The sequence below is a fragment of the Equus quagga genome, chromosome 13, assembly GCF_021613505.1.
Source record: "Equus quagga isolate Etosha38 chromosome 13, UCLA_HA_Equagga_1.0, whole genome shotgun sequence".
Classification (NCBI taxonomy): domain Eukaryota; kingdom Metazoa; phylum Chordata; class Mammalia; order Perissodactyla; family Equidae; genus Equus; species Equus quagga.
The window spans coordinates 61,694,868-61,715,623 of NC_060279.1; the positions used below are offsets into that span (position 1 = coordinate 61,694,868).

Below are 20,756 nucleotides of genomic sequence, written 5' to 3' on the forward strand. Positions count from 1 at the left end.
CGCAGAGGGCTGGGAGGCTGTCTTTGGGTTTGGGGGCAATGAGGTTGCGCTCTCTTGGAGGGATTGTTACGGCAGGTGGGGTGGAAGTTTCTTCAGATAGTGGCCAGCCAGGTCTCCCTCAGTTTAGTGGCTGGACGGCCCTGATTCCTTCAGTTCGAGGGATGAAGTGGATGGGTTTCCCTCTTTTGGGGAAAGCAGAGAGATGGGCTCCTTTCAATTTAGAAGTGAAAATAGATTACACTCAGTTTGAAGGGAGAGGTGGAATCATTCCCTTTTAGCTGGGGGAAGAAGAGGGGCGGGTGCCCCTCAGTTCTGGGAAAAGGATGAGATGACTCAGTTTGAGGGGGAGTAGAACATGTTTCCCTCAGTCTTGGGGAAGAAATGGGGTCAGCTTGAATGAAAAGTGGAGACGGTCCTCCTCAGTTTGGGGCAAGACAAGCCGAATGCCCCTTAGAGTTTGGGGAAAAGTTGGGTGGATCCCTCTTAGTTTGAAGGGAATCGATAGGCTGGGTTTTCCATAGTTTAGGGAAAGAAGATAGTTCCCTTAAATTTCATGGAAAAGGTGAGAAGACTTCCCCGTAGTGTAAGGGAAAGAGAAGCTGGGTGCCCCTCGGTTTGGGAGAGAAAGAGGAACAAGCCTCCTTCTCAGCCTGGAATGAGCTGCGCCCAGTCTGGGCCTTGGAGTTTCTGGGGACATTGGGGACTGCGTAGACCATCACGGCTTTCTGGGAGCGCCCAGTGCGCGTGCGCAGCTCTGGTCTGGGCGGGGGCCCGAAGGGGGTCCTAGGCTCCGGAGGGCGGCGCGGAAGGCGGCGGCGCACTGCCCCCTGCTGTCTGCACGTGGCAGCGCCGGAGCCCGCGGCCTCAGTATCAGGGGTCTGCTGCTTGCCGCCGGGCGGCACCTGCCTTGGAGGAGACGCGCCCCTCCCGCCTGGACACCGCTCCCCGGGAGACCCCTGCCCCTCCCGCAGCGGGCTGCCGCCTCCGGCGAGTGGGATGCGGGGGTGCCCCTGGAGGGCCGTGGCCGCTTACAGCTCTGAATCCGGGTCGGGGGAGGTTTTGGGAAGGTTTGGGGGAGCGGACTCGAGGGAGTAGGTTGCGGGACTTGAGGGAGGGCTGCACTGGGGAATTTCCAGTGCTGAGACTGGTTTAGAGGGGAGGAGTAGGGGTCCAGAGTACGGACGCCTGGGGCAGGGTCTCGGAGTCCGGACCCGGCTTGGGGGTATCGGAGCCGGGATTGGGGGGAACAGGCCCCACGTGCCTGTGACGCGGGGGTGACCGGTAGGCGGCGGCGGCGACGCGGGGCCGGCGGCTGTGCGGTGCCGGGAGGGCGGCTAGGCAGGCGGCAGGATGCTGCGCGCCGCACTGCCGCTGCTGGGGCTGCCTCTGGCGGGGGCGGGAGCAACCGAAGAGCCCACCCAGGAGCCGGGGTCGCCGGGCGAGCCTCCCCCAGGGTTGACGCTCTTCCGCTGGCAGTGGCACGAGGTGGAGGCACCCTACCTGGTAGCCCTGTGGATCCTGGTGGCCAGCCTGGCCAAAATCGGTGAGTGCGTGTGTGCGTGCGCCAGGCCGGCAGCCGGCAGCGGACCCGCCCCCAGCCCCGAGTCCCCAGATCCGGGCCGGCTTCTCGCACAGTGCCCTAACTTAGGTTGCAATTCCACAAATCCGGGCTCTCACACAGTTCCTGCGCCGCCTCTTGTGGATCTCCCTCCTCCCATTCTCGCGTGGGAGCTCTGGGCATTTACCTTCTCAAAGGGCTGCCCCAGCTCTTTCCAGCCCTATACCTAGACTTTTGCCTTCTCTGATCCCCGCTTCCCCTTACAGTAAGCCCTTTGGTCTGGCCTGTACTCCATCAATCCCCAGCCTCCTGGAAACCTCTGTCAGGAGTGAGGACATGTGGGACATTGAGGGGCTAGTGTTCTCCGGCAAACTCAGGCATCCTGGTCCTGAGAAAGCAGCCTTCCTTGGAGACCACGTCCAAGTGCCCATTCTCCTAGGATACTAAACTGCCACTTTTCCTCTAGCCCCCCTGTGCTCCCCTAAAGATGCCCCCCTCTTGTGCCTAGCTGTGGAACCCTCCGCCCCCCAATTCAAGTCTCCATCCTTCCCACTTGAGGGAATAAGAAACTTTCATTTGTTGGAGCCTCACTATGTGCTGCCCGTGCTAGATGCTTTCATAGTCCGACCTTCTTCCGTATGCACAACATTGAAGGTTGTGCTTCAGACTCCTTTCCTTGAACAGAGCTGCTTGCCTTGCTTCTGCCCCTTCCTCCCTACTTCTGAGCAGCCAGTGGCCCCTCCTCCCACCCGAGACCCTCCTCCCTCTCTCTGTTGTGCAGGCTCTGTTGTGGGGGTGACTAATTATAGCTGAGCATTGCTACTCACTCCCCATCTATGCTGGCACAGCCTGTACTCTAGTCTCACCAATAAAGTCTTCATGTAGGAACCACACAGCCTAGAATTTGCCCCACTCCTCCCCCAGGGACACTGCTTGTGGGGGACGGGAGCTGGGCAGGAACAGAAGAAGTATCCATTCTGCTCTGCTGTGGCAGCCCATTAATAATGCAAAATGGGGCTTGAAATGCCTTCAGGGAGCCTAGTTCTGTCAGAGAATAGGCTTTGTGATGGGTTGGGGTTGCACTGCTGGGGTTGATGCATGCTCTGGAGATGAGGATGGAATAGAGTCCCTGAAGGAGTGGAACGGGCGACCAAAGGTAGGGATAAGTGTGGGAGATCTATGACTGAACTTACCTTAGGGGCTGGCAACAATGAGCATAAGATAGGAGGAGCCTCAGATTTGGGAGCCAAGAATTGGGTTTGTTGAGAAGTCTGTGAATTGCATGAGGGTTCCTTCAATGACTGTGGTTTCCCCCATAAATCATAGTGCTTTTCCTAGCTTGGATGACACCTCCTCTGGAGGTAAGAGAAGAGAACTTGCTTCTTACCAGCCAAAAAAATAATCTTCAGAGAGGAGGGGAAAGATAGGTGGAACATTCAGGGATACCTTCCCCTAGCTTCATTGCTAGGAGATTTTCCCCCCTTTTATTCAACAAATATTTACGTAGGTCCCACTATGTGCCAGGCACTGTCCTAGGGCCTTCAAGTACCACTTCCAAAGGGCACTGTCTTGGCATTGGGTCTTACATAGACTAACATGGAAGCCTCTCCCACTACCCACCCCAGGGACTGTATGGGGGTAGGTGTTTACTCATGGTCTCAGGGCCCAAGGGAAAGCCAAAAGAGTTTACTTTAGGGGACAAAGGTAGGAGTGGCAGTAGTGCTAGGAACCCATTTCATACCTCCTCCTCATTTCCTGTGGACAGATCTGTTATTATTTTCCTCCAGAGTCATATTTAACTAGCATTTCTTGAGAAGCTACCAAATGTCTGACATCCTGCTAGGCACATTCACACTGTATCATTTTCTCCTCACCCTGTGTGATGGGTATTTCCCCCATATTACAGGAGAAGAAATTGAAGTTCAGGTAAATTAAATAATTTGCCTGAAATCACACAGTTAGAAAGTGATGGAGCCAGAAGAAGAACTGGAGTTCTTCTGACTGCTAAACCCATTGCTTTTTAAACTGTCGAATCCTTAGTAATCCTATAGAACGAAAAGCACATGGTTTAGGAAGTCTACAGTGCTCCTAGGAGGAATGGTTTGCAATAGGTCTGGTTAGGGAGGCAGGACACAATAATATAATAATTGGTAACATTTATTGAGTGCTTACTATAAAGTACTGGGCTAAGAGCTTCTGAGTAGATTGTTTTATTTAAACCTTACAGCAATCCTATGAGATCATTACTATTTTTAGTCCCATTTTGCTGATGAGAAAACTCACAGTTGGAGGGGTGAAATTTCCTCCAAGGTCACATAACTAGTAAGTAGAGGAGCTAGGCTTTGAACCCAAGCAGCCTGACTCCAGAGGTCCTGATTTTTATAGCTATGTTATGCATACATATATGCTGAGTAGCATTTGCTAAGGTTCAAATAATGGCTATGGATAAGGGAGATCAGAGAAAGGTGAGGCCCCCTGAGGATGAGGGTAGAGAGGAGGGGCATTTCTGGAAATGGAAAAAGCAAGCAAAGGCCTAGGTTACCATGACAGGGGCACCAAGAAACAACTTTGGCTGCAGTCCTGCGGGTCAGGGGTCCTGACCTTGAATAACCTGATAAGACTGGGAAGTTGTAGGCCACTGTGTGTGTGTGTGTGTGTGTGTGCGCCCCATAAACTGATACTTCCTGCTCTCTTCTTGCATTGTAGTGTTTCACTTGTCTCGGAAGGTGACATCTCTGGTCCCTGAGAGCTGCCTGCTGATTTTGCTGGGCCTCGTGCTTGGGGGCATTGTCTTGGCTGTGGCCAAGAAAGCTGAGTACCAGCTAGAGCCAGGCACCTTCTTCCTCTTCCTGCTGCCTCCTATTGTGCTGGACTCTGGCTATTTCATGCCTAGCCGGCTGTTCTTTGACAACTTGGGTGCCATCCTCACCTATGCCGTGGTGGGCACACTCTGGAATGCCTTCACAACAGGCGCTGCCCTCTGGGGCCTGCAGCAGGCTGGACTTGTGGGTGAGTGACCCTAAGATCTGGGCTGGCAGAGGGAGGCTTTGCCAGACTCGTCACCCAACTCCCTTCTCCTCCAGCTCTGGAGATCCCATATTGGCAAAAACCAGGCCCTGAGAGCTCTGTTTTAGGTCTCTCCCACCTCGAGTGCAAGGCAATGCTCCAGATGGACCTTCAGCCTTCATTTATGTCTCTGCCAGTTGAGTTTGGGCTTCTGCAGCATGACAGCTGAGCAGGGGCCTGGCTCCCAGCTGTGTGTGGGCTGCCGTGACTGGGAAGCCTGCATTACTACTCTGCTGCCTTCTGCCCTCTGTTACCACACTGCCACTTGCCAGCCCTGCTTCCCTGAGGAACAGCTCACCATTCCTGTGAGGGCCTGCTATCCTGGCTTTGCCCAGGGCACATCAGAGTGGTTTTCTGTTTTTGTTATTATTTTTAATAAATACATATTATACATCCACAGAATGCAAGACACTACACTAGGTGTTCTCTCTTTACTTATCCCATTGACTCTTCATAGCATCCCTGTCGGGGTGTAATTTGTCCTATTTAATGAGAAATAGAGGCCCTTAAACTCGTTTGATATCAGGTGCAAGATTAGCAAGAGAGATCCATTTTACTGAGGCTCTTTACCTTCAGGCTGCCTTGTCCTGCTCCCTTCTTCCTCACTTCCTGCCTCCAAAATCCATTCAACCCTGAATGTTGCTAATCCATACTTCTTCCAAGGTGCAAGGGGAGGTTTGGGGACTCCAACCTGGTTTTCCTAATGGGTTAGTGAACTCTTTGGGGCAGGAAGGCAAGGGAGGACATCAGATCATAATAATAATAGTAATCCTAATAATAGGTAATATCTATTGGATACTTACCTTGTATTGAGCACTGGCTAAATAAAGAATTTTTTTGTGGTAGGTACTATTATTATTCCCAGTGTATACACGAGGAAACTGAGGCTCACACAGATTTTATGATATGTTCAAGTCCTACCTGTGGTGGGTGCTTTTCATACTATATTCAGCCCTCATAGATGGATAGCCCTTCCCCCTCCTGCTGAGAATTGTGAGTGTCATATCCCTTAAGCTGAGAACCAGGAGTGTGGGAGAAAGTGCTCTCTTTTGTTCTTCTCCCTAATAAAGCCAGTCAGCAGCCAGTTTCCACCTCCTGGTGATTATTGCTAGTGTTGCTGTAGTTTTTATTGTCAGTGCCACCTTAGCTTTCTAGGTTACATAGAACTCTCTTAACCATCTCCTGGGTTGATTTTTGCAGCCATCTTGTGAGATAGACAGATGAGGAGGCATGGCTTAAGAGGAGTCATGTGACAATGATAGCACCAACATCATAGAGCTGGAAAACAGCAAAGCCAGGCCTTGGGCTCAAGTCTCCTGACCTTCAGGCCTACTCTCTCTTCACCATCCCAAGTCCTCTCTGGGCATCCTTGTTTTAACAGTTGGGGTGGAGTCTGGGCTTGTCGCAGGGAACGCTGTAGGAGCCTCACCAATTACTGTCCCCATCTCTCCCTTGAAAGCCACTAGAGTGCAGGCTGGCTTGCTGGACTTCCTGCTGTTTGGGAGCCTCATCTCAGCAGTGGACCCTGTGGCTGTGTTGGCTGTCTTTGAGGAGGTGCATGTCAACGAGACTCTCTTTATCATCGTCTTTGGCGAGTCCCTGCTCAATGATGCAGTCACCGTGGTGAGAGTGCTCAGCTGCCTGCCACTCCCTGACCCCAGGCTGCCATGGTCTGACCAGCAGGCTCAGACCCTTCCCCAGGTCCCCTGGGGAAGAAATATGGTCTCAGCTTTCACCCAGCAGTCCCCGTTGCTGCCGTCCCCCCCACTCCTGACTCTCCTCTTCTCCCTCAGGTGCTGTACAAGGTCTGCAACTCCTTTGTGGAGATGGGCTCTGCCAAAGTACAGGCCACTGACTACCTGAAGGGAGTCGGTCAGTATTTCCCCGCTCTCGGCTGGCACTGGAGGTCTCCCTTCCCTAGGTTGCTGAGTCCCTGCCCCACCACTGCATCAGGACAGAGGAGGCTGTTTGGGTTGCCTCGTTCCCTTTCTTCCTCTATGGAGAAATGGGGCCCTGAGAACCTGAGAAGGAGGGGCTTTCCTGGGGTCCTGGCTCTGGCATCCTGACCCCCGGGGAGTGTGGTGGGCATTATCCTCCACTCCCTGCCAGGAAGCAGTCTTGTCAGCCTGGGTATGGTCCGGGCCAGGGGTTATGCTGACAACCAACTCCTCCCCCAGCCTCCCTGTTTGTGGTCAGTCTGGGCGGGGCAGCCGTGGGCTTAGTCTTTGCCTTCCTCCTGGCCCTGACCACACGCTTCACCAAGCGGGTCCGCATCATCGAGCCACTGCTGGTCTTCCTCCTCGCCTACGCAGCCTACCTCACTGCTGAAATGGCCTCGCTCTCCGCCATTCTTGCGTGAGTCCTGGGGCCCTTGCAGGCAGGCAGCTGGGAGGGGGTACTGGAGATGGTTGCTCCTCGCATGGACAGAAGCAGGACCCTGAGGAATCCATAGGTTTCCCTGAACCCTTGTGGTAGTGGGAGCCTCAAACTCCATGGGGAGACATTAAATCTCATGGAACATGGTAGTGTCCCAGGATCTGCCTCTAGAACTGTCCTGGGTACCCCAGAACCCAATTTTCCTCTGCCTGAAGTGTTCTCTGGGGTATGGGCTGAGCTGGAAGTAGATTTCAAGGCCTGGTGCCACTGGCTGTGGTGGCCACAGCACTCCAAAAGGTGCCTCAGAGAGTATGCTAGTCAGAGCATGTTTCTCCCACCTTCCCTTCCAGGAGGCAATGAGTGGGAAGCCTGGAGATTTGGACCTTTATCCCAGGACCACCACTACCTATCCTTGGACAGTCTCCATGCCTCCCTGGGCTTCAGCTCTAAGAGTCTGACATCCTGTGATGGGCAACATCCTCTCCTGCAGCATGCTTAAATGCCAGAGGCTGTGCCTCCTGCCACCCCTCCTCACTTGCCCTGTCTCTCCATTTCTCTCCCAGGGTGACTATGTGTGGCCTTGGCTGTAAGAAGTATGTGGAGGCCAACATCTCCCATAAGTCACGCACAGCTGTCAAATACACAATGAAGACTCTAGCCAGCTGCGCTGAGACTGTCATCTTCATGCTGCTTGGCATCTCAGCCGTGGACTCTTCTAAGTGGGCCTGGGATTCTGGGCTGGTGCTGGGCACCCTCTTCTTCATCCTGTTCTTCCGAGCCCTCGGTATCGCTGGCACCCTCTGCTTTCCCACTCTCTTTCCTGCCCTCCTCCCCCTGTCAACTCATCCCCCAACCTGAGTCCACAACCTTGTCAATCCCTAAGCCTCCCGTTGTTGCTCACCCATCCCAGACCCTGTCAGACCTTAGCCCAGATATCTGGTGCCATCCACTCCCAGTGCCCTCTACTCCCAACGCCCTGCTCCTTCTGGCCTCCCTCCTGCTGTAGGCGTAGTCCTGCAGACGTGGGTGCTGAATCAGTTCCGGCTGGTCCCTCTGGACAAGATTGACCAGGTGGTGATGTCCTATGGGGGTCTGCGGGGGGCTGTGGCCTTCGCTCTCGTCATCCTACTGGACAGGACCAAGGTCCCTGCCAAGGACTACTTTGTGGCCACCACTATTGTGGTGGTCTTCTTCACAGTCATCGTGCAGGTGGGAGTGCTCACAAGGCTGGGTGGGGAGAGGGTCCAGCAGGCCCTGGGAGAAGCTTGGAGCCTATGGGACAGGGACTCCTCTTCCTCTTGAGGGACACATGGGCCTGACTTCCCAGACCTTGAGTGTAGTGAGGTGGGGGTACAGAAGCTGAGGCCTAATTATGGAGAGATAAAGGCAGCAGGGAACTGGATAGGGCAGGGCTCACCTGCTGCCTGTCCATAGGGTCTGACCATCAAGCCACTGGTCAAGTGGCTGAAGGTGAAGAGGAGTGAGCATCACAAACCCACCCTGAACCAGGAGCTGCATGAGCACGTGGGTACCAGAACCCCATCCCTCCACCAGTCCCTCTCTCCCTTCTCCTATTTTGAGCAGAGTCCTGATCCAGTCCCCCTACCCACCCCCCTTCTAGACTTTTGACCACATTCTGGCTGCAGTGGAGGACGTTGTGGGGCACCATGGCTATCACTACTGGAGGGACAGGTGAGGGAGCTGCCCCGAGGCTCCTTCAGCAGCAGCAGCCCCACCAGCCAGGGCAGCATGGGGGATGTACCACACTTCTGAGAAGGGACACAGCCAGACTCAGGCTGGGCGACCTCTGCCTGAAGCCCTTCAGTGGCATCCCAGTACTCTCAGGATAAGACAAGGCTCCCCAGTGAGGCCTGCCCAGCCCTGCATGATCTGGTACCTGCCAGACTCCAGCCTCATCGTGCTCTGCTCTGTCTTTGACTGTCTCCCTGTTAATTACATGGACCCTGGTTTAGAACCTCAGGACCCACCATGCTCCCTCCTGCCTGGGCCACTGGGACCTTTGTTGTTCTCTCTACTAGAACACTCCCTCACCTCCCTCTCACCTACTTAACCTCTGTTCATCCTTCAGATCTCGCCATTGGCATCAAGTTTTTAGGGAGGACTTCCCTCGTCTCCCCGACTAGGACAAATCCCTATCATACTCCATAATTATCCATTGTAGTTCTTGTCATGGTTGCAATTTTACAGTTATTTTTAATAACTTCAGTTAATGTCAGGCTTTCTCATAACACTGTAAATTCCATAAGGGCAGGGACTAGCTTCAAGTTCTCCCGGGCTGAGGCCTATACCAAGAGAGCCAGGCTAGTGTTGGTGGTGCCCCTGCCCTGTCTGAGGAAGGGCCAGCCAGCTGAGCCTTGGAGATGGCACTCAGGGCCGGGCCTGGCATCCTCTGTAGGTGGGAGCAGTTTGACAAGAAGTACCTGAGTCAGCTGCTGATGCGGCGGTCAGCCTACCGCATCCGGGACCAGATCTGGGATGTGTACTACAGACTCAACATCCGGGATGCCATCAGCTTTGTGGACCAGGTGGGTCAGCAGCCAGTGGTGGGTGGGCAGGTGGCCAGCAGGGCATGAAGGGGCAACAAGCAGGCAGGCCCTGAGCAGGGATTTGAGAATTCCCAGCAGACTCCATGGTCTTGTGAAGTGACAGCTGCAGGAACCAGCCTGGCCTGAGGCCGACATTCAGAGTCTGGTAGGCAGGACAGAAAGGTGGGGAGACAGCTGGACTCTGGAGTCAACAGATGTGGTTTAATTCTTATCATGTATAGGCTTGTGACCTTGGTTAAGCCACTTATCCTCTCTGAGCCTCGGTTTCCTCAACTGTAAGAAAGCAGGAATAGGAATACGTATGTCACAGTTTTGTGGATTCAGTATGTAAAGTGCCTGGTATAGTACCTGGAACATGAAAAGAGCAAAATAAGTGTTAACTATTGTTAATCTTTTTATTACCCTCTGACTATCCGGGCTGCCGTCTATCTGATTGCTGTCTGACCTCTGTCTTGGCTCCTGCAGGGGGGCCACGTCTTGTCCTCTACAGGGCTCACTCTGCCCTCTATGCCCAGCCGCAATTCTATGGCAGAGACCTCTGTCACTAACCTGCTGTAAGTCCTTCAGCCCCCTTCCCCTTCCTGAAGCTCCTCTCTGTTGGGCCCTCTCTTTCTATCCCTTCTGGGGAGGATTTGTGAGCACCTTTGCTTCTGCCCTTCCCCTGGCCTGTGCCTCCTGGCCCCTCCCCAGTATACATGTTTCTTGCATCCTGCAGGAGGGAGAGTGGCAGTGGAGCGTGTCTGGATCTGCAGGTGATTGACACAGTACGCAGTGGCCGGGACCGTGAGGATGCTGTGATGCACCATCTGCTCTGTGGAGGCCTCTACAAGCCACGCCGCAGGGTGAGAGCAAGCAGAACATAGGAGTTCCAAGGGGCAGTGTGGGGTGGTCTGGGGAGGCCATGATCACAGTTCAAGGGGCAGTTGGCACCAGCTTGTGGAAAGCAATACATGCCTAGTTAAAGAGTGTGGGCTTTATCTTGTCAGTAATAACGTTTAGCTTTTTTTTTTTTGAGAAAGGGTTGGCCTGCTGCAAGCACTGTTTAAAGATGTCTTTTCTGGTAGCAGAGTGCAGATCAAATTGGAGAGGTTAGTTGAGAGGCTGGGAGAGCCACTTGGGAAGACAGAGTGAAGCACTGTGGTTTAGAGCTGGGTGGTGGGAAGGGAGAGGAGCACATAGACTGGGCGATTGGCCATGAAGGGGAGAAGAGCAGACAGAGTCCAGAGGGCTTGATGGGGTCACAGACAGAAGCAGGAGTGCTTCTGAGGATGCCTGTGGACCAGCTTAGGGTGGGGAAAGCAGACATCTGTTTTAGGTAATGTGAGTTAGTCCAATGCAGGTCACCAAGCTTTGGGGCTGGCGAGGCCCAGCCCATCCAGGAAGGAATCTGTTGCAACCCCACAAGGGGGCAGCAAGCCATTACTTTGAATCTTTCTGAAATGGGAAGCCAGGAATTACTATTCCTGGCAGTTTTAACAGTCAAGGCTGTTTATACTGTTGAGACAGAATTGGTTTCCTTTAACTTGCTCCCACTGGTCCTGATTTGACTCTCTGCAGCTCGGCAGAATAAATCTTCAAGGGTTTCAAGACAGCTCCCTTTCATACAGGCCTCCCTGCCCTCAGGCCAGCATTTCCTCTCCCTGGTGTGTCTTCTCTGGGTCATAAGAAATGAGGCCTAGGATGGAAGGTGCTGCTCTAGTTGTGGTAGGCCAGGGCAGGGCAGAGGGGCTCTCTCACCTTTGTAGTTCTAGAACTTGCCATTCTCTTCCCACAGCCCAGAATCCCTCCAGCTTTGGCCCTCACCACCCTGAGGCCCCATATTGTCCTTACAATCAGGCAAACCCCCATGTCTCCCTCAGTTAATGGCTGTTAAACCCTGTCTCATCCAACCTGTGGGTTTCTCATTTTGTTTTGTTTACTTTTTTCTTAAGGAAAATTTTCACTCATTCACAAAACTAGAGAGAATAAAATAACTCTCATTTATCCATCACCCAGCTCCAATAATTATCAATGCATGGTTAATCTTGTTATATTCTGTACCCCCACTATACCCATCCACACTTTAATTTTAAAGCAAACTCCAGATATCATATCATATCATCTCTAAATATTTCAGTATGTATCTCTATGTGGTAAGAACTCTTAAAAAACAAATATATATTACCATTATCACAACAAATAACAATAATTCCTTCTATATCAAATATCCAATGTTCATAAATATCTTTTTCCAGATGGTTTGTTTAAATTAAGATCCAAATAAAGTCCACTCTTTGCATTTGGTAAATATGTCTCTTTATTAAAAAAAATCTGTAACATTTCCTTCTCCCTCCTTTTTTCCCCTTGTTATTTATTTATTGAAGAAACTGGATACTTTGTATCAGAGAATTTCCCATCTATAGATTCTGCTGATTGCATTCCAGTGGTGGTATTTAATATGTCCCTCCATCCCTCATATTTTGTGGCAGTTAAGTCTAAAGGCCTGGTCAGATTCAGGAGCATTCAGTAGGTATGCTATGTGTTTCTTACTGTGTGACATCAGGATGTTCACAGTGACTGGTTGTCTATGGATTTGTGTGTGTAAGATTGGTCAATGGGTTCAGTCCAACTAGTTCTTGTGTAGTCAATCAAAAAAAACCTGGAATAAGATTGTGCTTATCCCTGTTAAATGTCATCTTATTTGATTTAGCCCATCATTCCATCGTTTGGATCCTTTGTCTGCCACCAAATATCTCCTCAGATTCACATCCTATGAAAATTTGCTAAGCCTGTTAACTTTGTATTCATCCACATCAACATAAAAATGTTGAACAGGATAGAGCTGAGGACAGAGCCCTGTGGCATGCTACTAAAGACTTTCCTCCAGACTGACATGGATCAAGCATTTTTGGGGTATGGTTACTCAACTAGTTCTAAATCCACTTAATTATACCATAACTCCTCATGTTCTTCACAGAAATATCATTAGAGAGGGAGACAGAAGTGTCCAAGGTGTCATGATTATGGAAGTCTAAAGTGCACCCCGAGGTGTCATGGTGGTTTAGAAATGGCCAGCTGGAGAGAGTCCTGAGTAGCTAGAAGGGGGAAGGGGGGCCAGGTGTGTGGGCCAGAAATATAAGTTTATAGCTTAAGAGAGAGAGAAGGGCTGAAGATAGAGATTTGGAAGAAATCTACATCAGAGGTTTCCTTACCTGGCTACATCTGAATCCCCCGGGGAGCTTGCTAGAATACATATTCCTGCCTTCACCTCCTGGAGATTCTGATTCTGTAGTGTGGAATGGTTTGAAGAGTTTGTGCTCTAAATTAAGCCCCAGGTGATTCAAATGCAGCTGCTCTGATGGCTAGTGTTTGGGAACCAGAGATCTCTATCGCTGGGCTAGCTGAAGCTGAGAGAATGGATAAGTTCACTGGAGAGAGCATTCAGAGGTGAGAGAGGAGCGCCAAGGACAACACTGTGAGGAGTGTACATGCAAGAAAAGGAAAGGGAAGCAGCAAAGGAGAAGAAAGAAGGAAACTTTGGAGGAGCAGTAGCAGAGGGTGTCCTGGAGGGCTGGATGCTGCACAGAGGTCAGGCGAGTGCCTAACCAGAGGCCATGGCACTGGTGACCGCGAAGAAGGCAGCGCTGTGGAGCTGCGGACCCTGGAGTTGTATTTCTGATATTTAAGGAAGTAATGGGTATGAGGGAAAGTGTCAGGATCAAAGTATAAGAGTTTGGCAGCAAACGGGTGACAATGGCATCAATGGAATGGCTTTCTTCAAGGAGGTAAGGGAGGGAGCATGCTTAAAAGCAGAGGGGAAGGGGCCAGTGGCGAGGGAAGGATTGAAGATGCAGGAGAGTGGAGAAACAAGAGGAGCTGGGAACTGATGGAGGCAGCAAGGAGTGTGCTGAGCAAAGAGGAGGCCTGGGTTGGGGAGTGATGAGCCCTGTGAAGGAGCTGGACCCCTTCACCCAGGAGAGAGGAGTACCTCTGGGTGAGTAGGTGGAGGACGGCAGATGGGAGACTTGAAGGGAGCTCTTAGAACTGGTTCAGGGAAGCAGGGAATATGAGGTATAGGAAAGGAACCAGACTGGGGATGTGGTGCAGACAAGCTGACTTGCAACACGCTGGTAAACTTTGGGGGATTAGCGCTAGATAATGAAAAGGCTGCCAACTAGCCGAGGGCAGAGAGGGAGGCAGTCTAAGCTGTGTAGCGGGCTTGGTCTTTATGAGAAAGTTGGAAGGGACAGATGATGGGGTGGTCCTGAGCTAGGCACAGGTAGTTGTTGGGACCAAGAGGGTCCAAGGTGTCATGATTATGGAAGTCTAAAGTGCACCCCGAGGTGTCATGGTGGTTTAGAATTGGCCAGCTGGAGAGAGTCCTGAGTAGCTAGAAGGGGGAAGGTAGGCCAGGTGTGTGGGCCAGGCTCAGATAAATGCAGGTGCAAAGAAGGAAATGTCTCCCATCATCTCATAGTAGTCCCAAGGGACAAGAGACAGGGTCCCCTGCCCCTTGTCACTTCAAATCAGAGGAGATTTGGGAGAGGGCAGTAGGGGATAGGGAAAGCCAGATTTGAGGGGATAAATTCTGGGATAAAGTTTTTCCCCAGTGAACTGAGAATATACTGTGTTTGGCTGGGTTCCTATGGTATTTTTTTTTTTTAATCCATGGCTAGTTCTGGAAAAACTGGGCTGGCAGGGCCTATGGTGAACATGTTGGGGCTGTGGCCTGGGGTTCCTGTAGGAGGCAGGCACCAGTCTCATGGCAGGGTGGGCTGTCATTGCCAGTACAAAGCCAGTTGCAGCCGCCACTTCATCTCGGAGGATGCACAGGAGCGGCAGGACAAGGAGATCTTCCAGCAGAACATGAAGCGGCGGCTGGAGTCCTTCAAGTCCACCAAGCACAACATCTGCTTCACCAAGAGCAAGCCACGACCCCGCAAGGCTGGCCGCAAGAAGGCACGTGCTTTGCTTTCTCTGGGACTCCTGTTTGGGGCTGGAGGCTGACAGCATGCAGTTTTGAGCCCCCAAGTGTTGGAATCCAGCCCAAGGGGACCCTTAGTTGGATAATCCTCAGGACCTTGGTGGCTGCAGCAGTTGGGTTCCCTCTTGCATCTTCCTGGAGCCCCAGAAGTATAAGGTGAGGCCTTTAGAGGGAGATCAGCCTCTTGACCATGTGGTTACCTGCTGGGAAAGAGCAGGTCCTCCTAGCAGAGGTGAAACAAGCAGGAGAAAGGCAGATTCCTTGGGGCGAAGGTTGCTGTGCAATTCCATGAGCCCCTAATTCAGCCTAGGCTGATGGAGTGAGAGTCCTTGCTGCAGTGTGGGTTACTGACTCCACACTTTCCTGAGGGGCCAAGGGATAGTAACCACTGGGATTGACACAGATTGTCTCCCCTGCTACATTATGAAGACTTGTCCTCCTGTTGACCCTACCAGATGACAGGGTTGGAGTTTGGAGCCAGGGCCAGAGGCTTAGGATTTTTCTTTTGGTCTTCAGAAGGATAGCGTGGCTAACACTGAGGCTACAAATGGGAAACCTCCTCGAGACCTGGGCTTTCAGGACACAGGCAAGCAGGGAGTGGGGGTAGGGTAGAGGATGGGAGGGGGAGGGCAGGGCGGGGCCCACCAGCCAGAGTCCCGAAGGACCTCCTCTGTGCTGCATTCAGTGCTGTGAGCTGGGGCTCTTCCCCTCAGGGACTAGATGGGCACACTTGATTTCAAAGCTGGACATGTTCTAAGTAGTTATTAGACAGTTTGTGACAGGAGGCATCTGATAGCTAACTGCAGGTTATAAGCTCTGAGGACTTGGGGAAGGTGTCATGGAGAAGGGGAAGCTTGGTCTTGGCCTTGAAGGAGGGTGGACCCTGGGGACTGGTGTCCCGTCTGCAAACCAGGAGTTTGGATGAGCTAAACGTTGATGGACCTTCCAGCTCTCCAAACGCTTGTGTTTTCAGTTGATGATGGGATCTGGGGCTGAGAAGAGAATGGGGGATCTGGAAAGTGTGACTTCCCTCATGGCTTCCTCTGAGGATTCTGCTTTCCCTGGTTGCCTCCTGGGGCTCTGAGTCTCACTTCCCTTCCTCTCAAGCCCCCAACTCCCTAGGCCAGTGCTGAAATGGCCAGAGAAGCAAGCAGGTGCCTCTGCCAACCACGGGCTCTGCCTGGGTGGACAGGGAGCTGGCTTAGGGTGTGAGGCAGCTGCTGGGCTAGCCACCCCCACTCAGTTCTTGTCCCTGTCCAGCTGCTGTGATCTTAACCGTGGAGTCTGAGGAAGAGGAGGAGAGTGACAGTTCAGAGACAGAGAAGGAGGACGACGAGGGGATCATCTTTGTGGCCCGCGCCACCAGTGAGGTTCTTCAAGAGGGCAAGGTCTCAGGTAATGGCTTCCTCCCAGCTTCCCTCCCCTCTGGAGCAAGCTGGAGCTGTGCAGTTGGCTTCTTCTCGCTTCACTCATGGCCTCTACTCCAGACAACTCCCTTTTCCTGTTCACTAATTTATTCACCAACCAGCATTTACTGAGCATTCCTTTATATCAGACACCTGACATACATGATCTGATTCAACCCTCACAACCACCAAGATAGGGAGAGTGAGCTCATACAGCATAGGGACTTAGGACTTATCCAGCATCCCACAGCAGAACCAGAATTTGAATCTGACCCACCTGACTCCAAAGCCCACAGCCTTTTCACTGCCTCGCTGCCTCCCTTTACAGTCTGGCGAGGAAAATGAGGTGACAAGCAAACCTAACACCAGGGTCTGTTGCAACCCGTGCTTAGCACAGCTGCCCAGGTAGAGCCCCTGGTGAGGGTGGCAACTTGACCTGGGTAAGGAGTCATCAAAGTGGCATTACCCTGGATAAAAAGCAGTATATATATGTTTCCATATGTGGAGACCTAACTCACTCATAATGCTAAATATCACTGCTAGTTGGCTCAGGCACCCTCAGGTGTCTTTTTAAAATGTTTTATTATAGAAAATTTCAAAATATGTAGTAGACGGAATAGTAAAATAAACTCCCCACCATTACTTAGCTTCAATAATCACCTTCTCCTAACCAATCTTATTTCATCTATACCCTTATCTATGCCTCTCTCTTCACTGGGTTCTTTTGGAGCAAATCTCAGATATCATATCACTTTATCAATTAAGTACTTCAGCATGTATCTCGAAAAGATAAGGATTCTTCGGTAAGAAATATAGCCATAATACCATTATCATTTTTAAAATCTTTGTCATCAAATAACCAGTGTTCAAATTTCACTGATTGTCTTAATTTTTTTTAATATAGTAGGTTTGTTCAAATAAAAATCTAGACAGAGGGGCTGGCCCAGTGGTGAAGTGGTTAAATTCACATGCTCTGCTTTGGGGGCCCAAGGTTTGCACATTCAGATCCAAGGCACAGACCTACAAACTGCTCATCAAGCCATGTTGTGGCGGCATCCCACGTACAAAATATTGGAAGACTGGCACAGGTGTTAGCTCAGTGACAAACTTCCTCAGGCAAAAAGAGGAAGGTTGCCAACAGATGTTATCTCAGAGCCAATCTTCTTCACACACACACATACAAAATCCAGACAAGGCCCACACATGGCATTTGGTTGATGTCTCTTTTAACCTATAGGAGCAGTGGTTCTCAAGGGGGTGGTGGAGTGATTTTGTGCCCCAGGGGACATGTGGCAATGTCTGGAGACATTTTCGGTCGCCACAACTGGAGGGGTGCAGTTGCACTGAACGAGTAGAGGCCAGGATGCTGCTAAACATTGCACATGACAGCCCCCACAACAAAGTACCTGTTCCAACTTGTCCGTGGTCCCCGCCTCCTGCTTTTTTTCCTTGCAATGTATTTATTGAAATAACCTTGTCCTTCCTTGTCTAGATTTTGCTGACTGCATTCCCAAAGTGTCACTTAATGTTTCTCTGTCCCTTATATTCCTTTAAACAGGTTATTAAATCTAGATCAGATTTCAGTTTAACTTCTTGGTAAGAATACTTCATAGATGGTGATGGTGTACTTCCTGTTGTGTCAAATCAGGAAGCACATACCATCTGTTTGTCTCTCTTTTGTGAGGTTAACATTGACCCCGGGGTTCAGATGTTGTTAGCCTGATGCATTCATTATCAGGTTCCCCAACAACTTTCCCTCAAATGGTCCTCGCAGCCATTGATGATCTCTGCCAGATCCAGCATTTCATCAGGGGTTGCACAATGGTGATTTTTACATCAATTTTTTGTCTGCATTTATTAGGAAGAATTCTTCTATAAAAAGAACTTCCCCTCATCAACTAGTTACTTAGAGCTACAGTTCATACAGGAAAGAATGGATAAATGCTGGACTTTCACCTTTTACTTAGCAGTTTTCAGACTAATGAATTAGTTCCCTAGCATGCTCTAAAGGTGAACACTGAAGTTTCTTGTTATTTTAATTTTTGTTGTGGTAGTTAAAGTTTAATATTCCAGGTCTTTCAAGAGAGGTAGTTTTACTTCCCATCGCAGCATCCATACATTTCATAATGTACTCAGTCACGTTTATTGGACTGCTCAGGACTTTATCAACGAGCAGATACACACTGAGCACCTAGACTATGCAAGGCGTTGTGCTAGACTTTGGAGAGCAGGGAGTGGTAGGTGGCCAGAGGGCTTCTCCTTCCTAGGTTTCCTCTTTCAGGACCTCAGACTTCCTGTCATGCAGCGGCTGAGCCTTCCATCCTGGCTGCCAGCAGTATGGGGATTTTCGGCTCATGTCCTCTGTGCTGTGGCATCCCCTTTGCGGCACAGCTTTAGCCTGCTATTAGGTTTGCATGAGCTCATGCTCCCGGGCTCTGTCCCACCAAAGGGCTGTGGTGGGTGCTTGGGCAAGGTGCCCAGCAGCAAAGCCTTTGGCGTGGAGCCTCGAGATCTTCCTCACCCCACTGCCGTATCACCCTGGGATGGGGCTTGGCAGGATGTGGTTTCCGAGACTGGTGCTGCAAGTCAAGTCAGGTGAGGGCTGATCGCAGATGGGGTTTTTCCTGCCTCACACTTGCTTTCATTATTTTCAACTGTTGAATAGATATTTCTTGAGCAACTACTGTGTGCCTAGCCCTGTGCTAGGTGCTGGGGATACAACAGGGAGCAAAACCAGTTGTGGCGCTTCTCCTCGGCAGGGTGTTCATCAAATAATTGCACAAAGGAATGTAATATGGCAACTGTGGAATGAATTTATTTATGAACGTGTGCTTAAGTTCAAGAAGGATTCCACTGTGTTGGTAACGAGCACGTGTGTACTCTCTTGTCCTCAGGGAGCCTTGAGGTGTGCCCAAGTCCACGCGTCATCCCCCCCTCCCCAACCTGTGCAGAGAAGGAGCTACCCTGGAAGAGTGGGCAGGGGGACCTGGCAGTCTACGTGTCCTCAGAAACCACCAAGATTGTGCCCGTGGATATGCAGACAGGCTGGAACCAGAGCATCTCGTCCCTGGAGAGCCTGGCCTCCCCGCCTTGTACTCAGGCCCCGACTATGAACCGTCTGCCTCCCCACCCACTGGCTGCTGAAGAGCCCCAGGCCCCTCTCGACCTGCCTTCCGTTCCACACTCTAGCTTTGCCTTTCCCCCCAGCCTGGCCAAGGCTGGCCGTTCTCGCAGTGAGAGCAGCGCTGACATCCCCCGGCAGCAGGAGCTGCAGCCCCTCATGGGACATGAGGACCACACCCATCTTAGCCCAGGCACCGCCAATTCCCACTGGTGTATCCAATTCAACAGAGGTGGCCGGCTGTAGCCCAGGGACTTGGGGAGGAGCAGGAGGCCGGAGCCCCTGTGGGAAGTGTTCCCTGAGCAATGGGCAGAGGAGCCCACTCAACCTGACATGGGGTCAGAGGGGCCTGGACTGAAGTAGCAACTGGGCTCCCTTGGGGTTGGTCAGAGGGTCTCCTGGGCTGGTCCTCAGAGGGACCCTTTTCACCACCCTTTTCCTAACTCCTGCCACCTTCCCTTTCAGTAAGGCCGTCACCCTGGCTCAAGACCCAGTCCAGAGCTTCTAGGGGCTAGGCCTAGAGACTTGGGTAGCTGATGCCCCTTTCCCAGTGGGGCCTCCTGGGGTCACTAGGCAGCTGTTCTTGCCCCCAAAGCAAAGACATCATTCCTCAGCTGATGCTGGCTTTTCCTGCCCTCCACATCCTCCCCAGCACCAGCTCAAGGACAGTGCAATGAGGCTCCTCAAGGGGCTGGTTCTCAGAGGGATTGGGGTAGGAGGTGAGCAGGCCTCAACCTTGGGCTTTGCTACCCTGTTGGGTCAGCTATCCATAGCCAGTTTTTTTTAGGGCAGTAGGAATCTGTCTGCACTTGCTTTATCTCCTTCCCTTTGCTGACAGTTATTGGGGGGATAGTTCCTTCTTTTCCAGGACCAAGGCTGCAGGACTGGGCCAAGCTTCAGATCAGGGTTGCTTCTTAGCCAGGGTCACTCAGGCTCTGCTGCTTTGAGTGCAAGTCTGGGTCTTGTCTTTCAGATCCTTGGGTCTGGGTTTTCTGAGGAGGGAGACAGTGGCCTCTGGGCTCCCATATTACCACTTTGACATACCCCAAACAGGGAAGGAACCAGGTATCCTAGGGCCACTGCTCCACTGCTCTGGGAGCTGGGATGCCTGGCTGCAGTGGTAAGGGGGCTGACTGGGTGGCAGGTGACTTTCCTGGGGTTAGCAGGTGCACCTGTGTTTTGTACCTTGTACCTAAGATACATTAAACATCTCTTGGATGGATGAGTGTCCTGTGTCCATGTGTCTGGAGGTTTTTTGGGGAGGCAACAGGGACATCTGGTGAGGGAAATGGAAACTTCCAACTGCCTGCCCCAGGGCTTTATGGATACAGAATGGAGGGGGGATCCTGGGAAGGACTGTTAGGCCCTCTGGCCCTTCCTCCTCACCCATACCTTCCCAATATAGTTCCCTCACAACGGGCCTGCAGTGACAGTCCAGGGGCACAGGGTCACAGAACTGGGAGTCCACAAAATGGGGAAGGCCAGCAGGGAAAGAGACCCCAGAAGTCACATGCAATGTTGCCCAAAGATGCAGCTACTACACATCGGGACCAGATGTCCTTCCTTGAAAACCTGGAGGCAGGTGTAGGACACATGAAACAAAGTGTTTTGCACATGGCGGGTGGGAGGGCAATCTCAAGGGAGCTGGTTACCCTGAGTGTTTATGATACAAATCAGGTAACATGGGATCCGGAAACAT

At 51.6% G+C, this 20,756-nt stretch overlaps 1 protein-coding gene across 1 annotated transcript; it reads left to right on the forward strand.

Moving 5' to 3' along the window:
• Nucleotides 1–1,336: 1,336 nt before the first annotated feature.
• On the forward strand, nt 1,337–20,497 carry SLC9A5 (solute carrier family 9 member A5). The gene is made up of 16 exons (XM_046680474.1): nt 1,337–1,543; nt 4,265–4,567; nt 6,084–6,247; nt 6,418–6,496; nt 6,802–6,979; nt 7,564–7,784; nt 8,007–8,209; nt 8,435–8,524; nt 8,622–8,692; nt 9,417–9,546; nt 10,033–10,121; nt 10,283–10,409; nt 14,335–14,505; nt 15,047–15,116; nt 15,791–15,925; nt 18,831–20,497. Exons 1-16 carry the CDS (start codon nt 1,351–1,353, stop codon nt 19,301–19,303), a joined length of 2,697 nt encoding a protein of 898 aa, XP_046536430.1. The 5' UTR covers nt 1,337–1,350; the 3' UTR covers nt 19,304–20,497.
• The last annotated feature ends 259 nt before the right edge of the window (nt 20,498–20,756 follow it).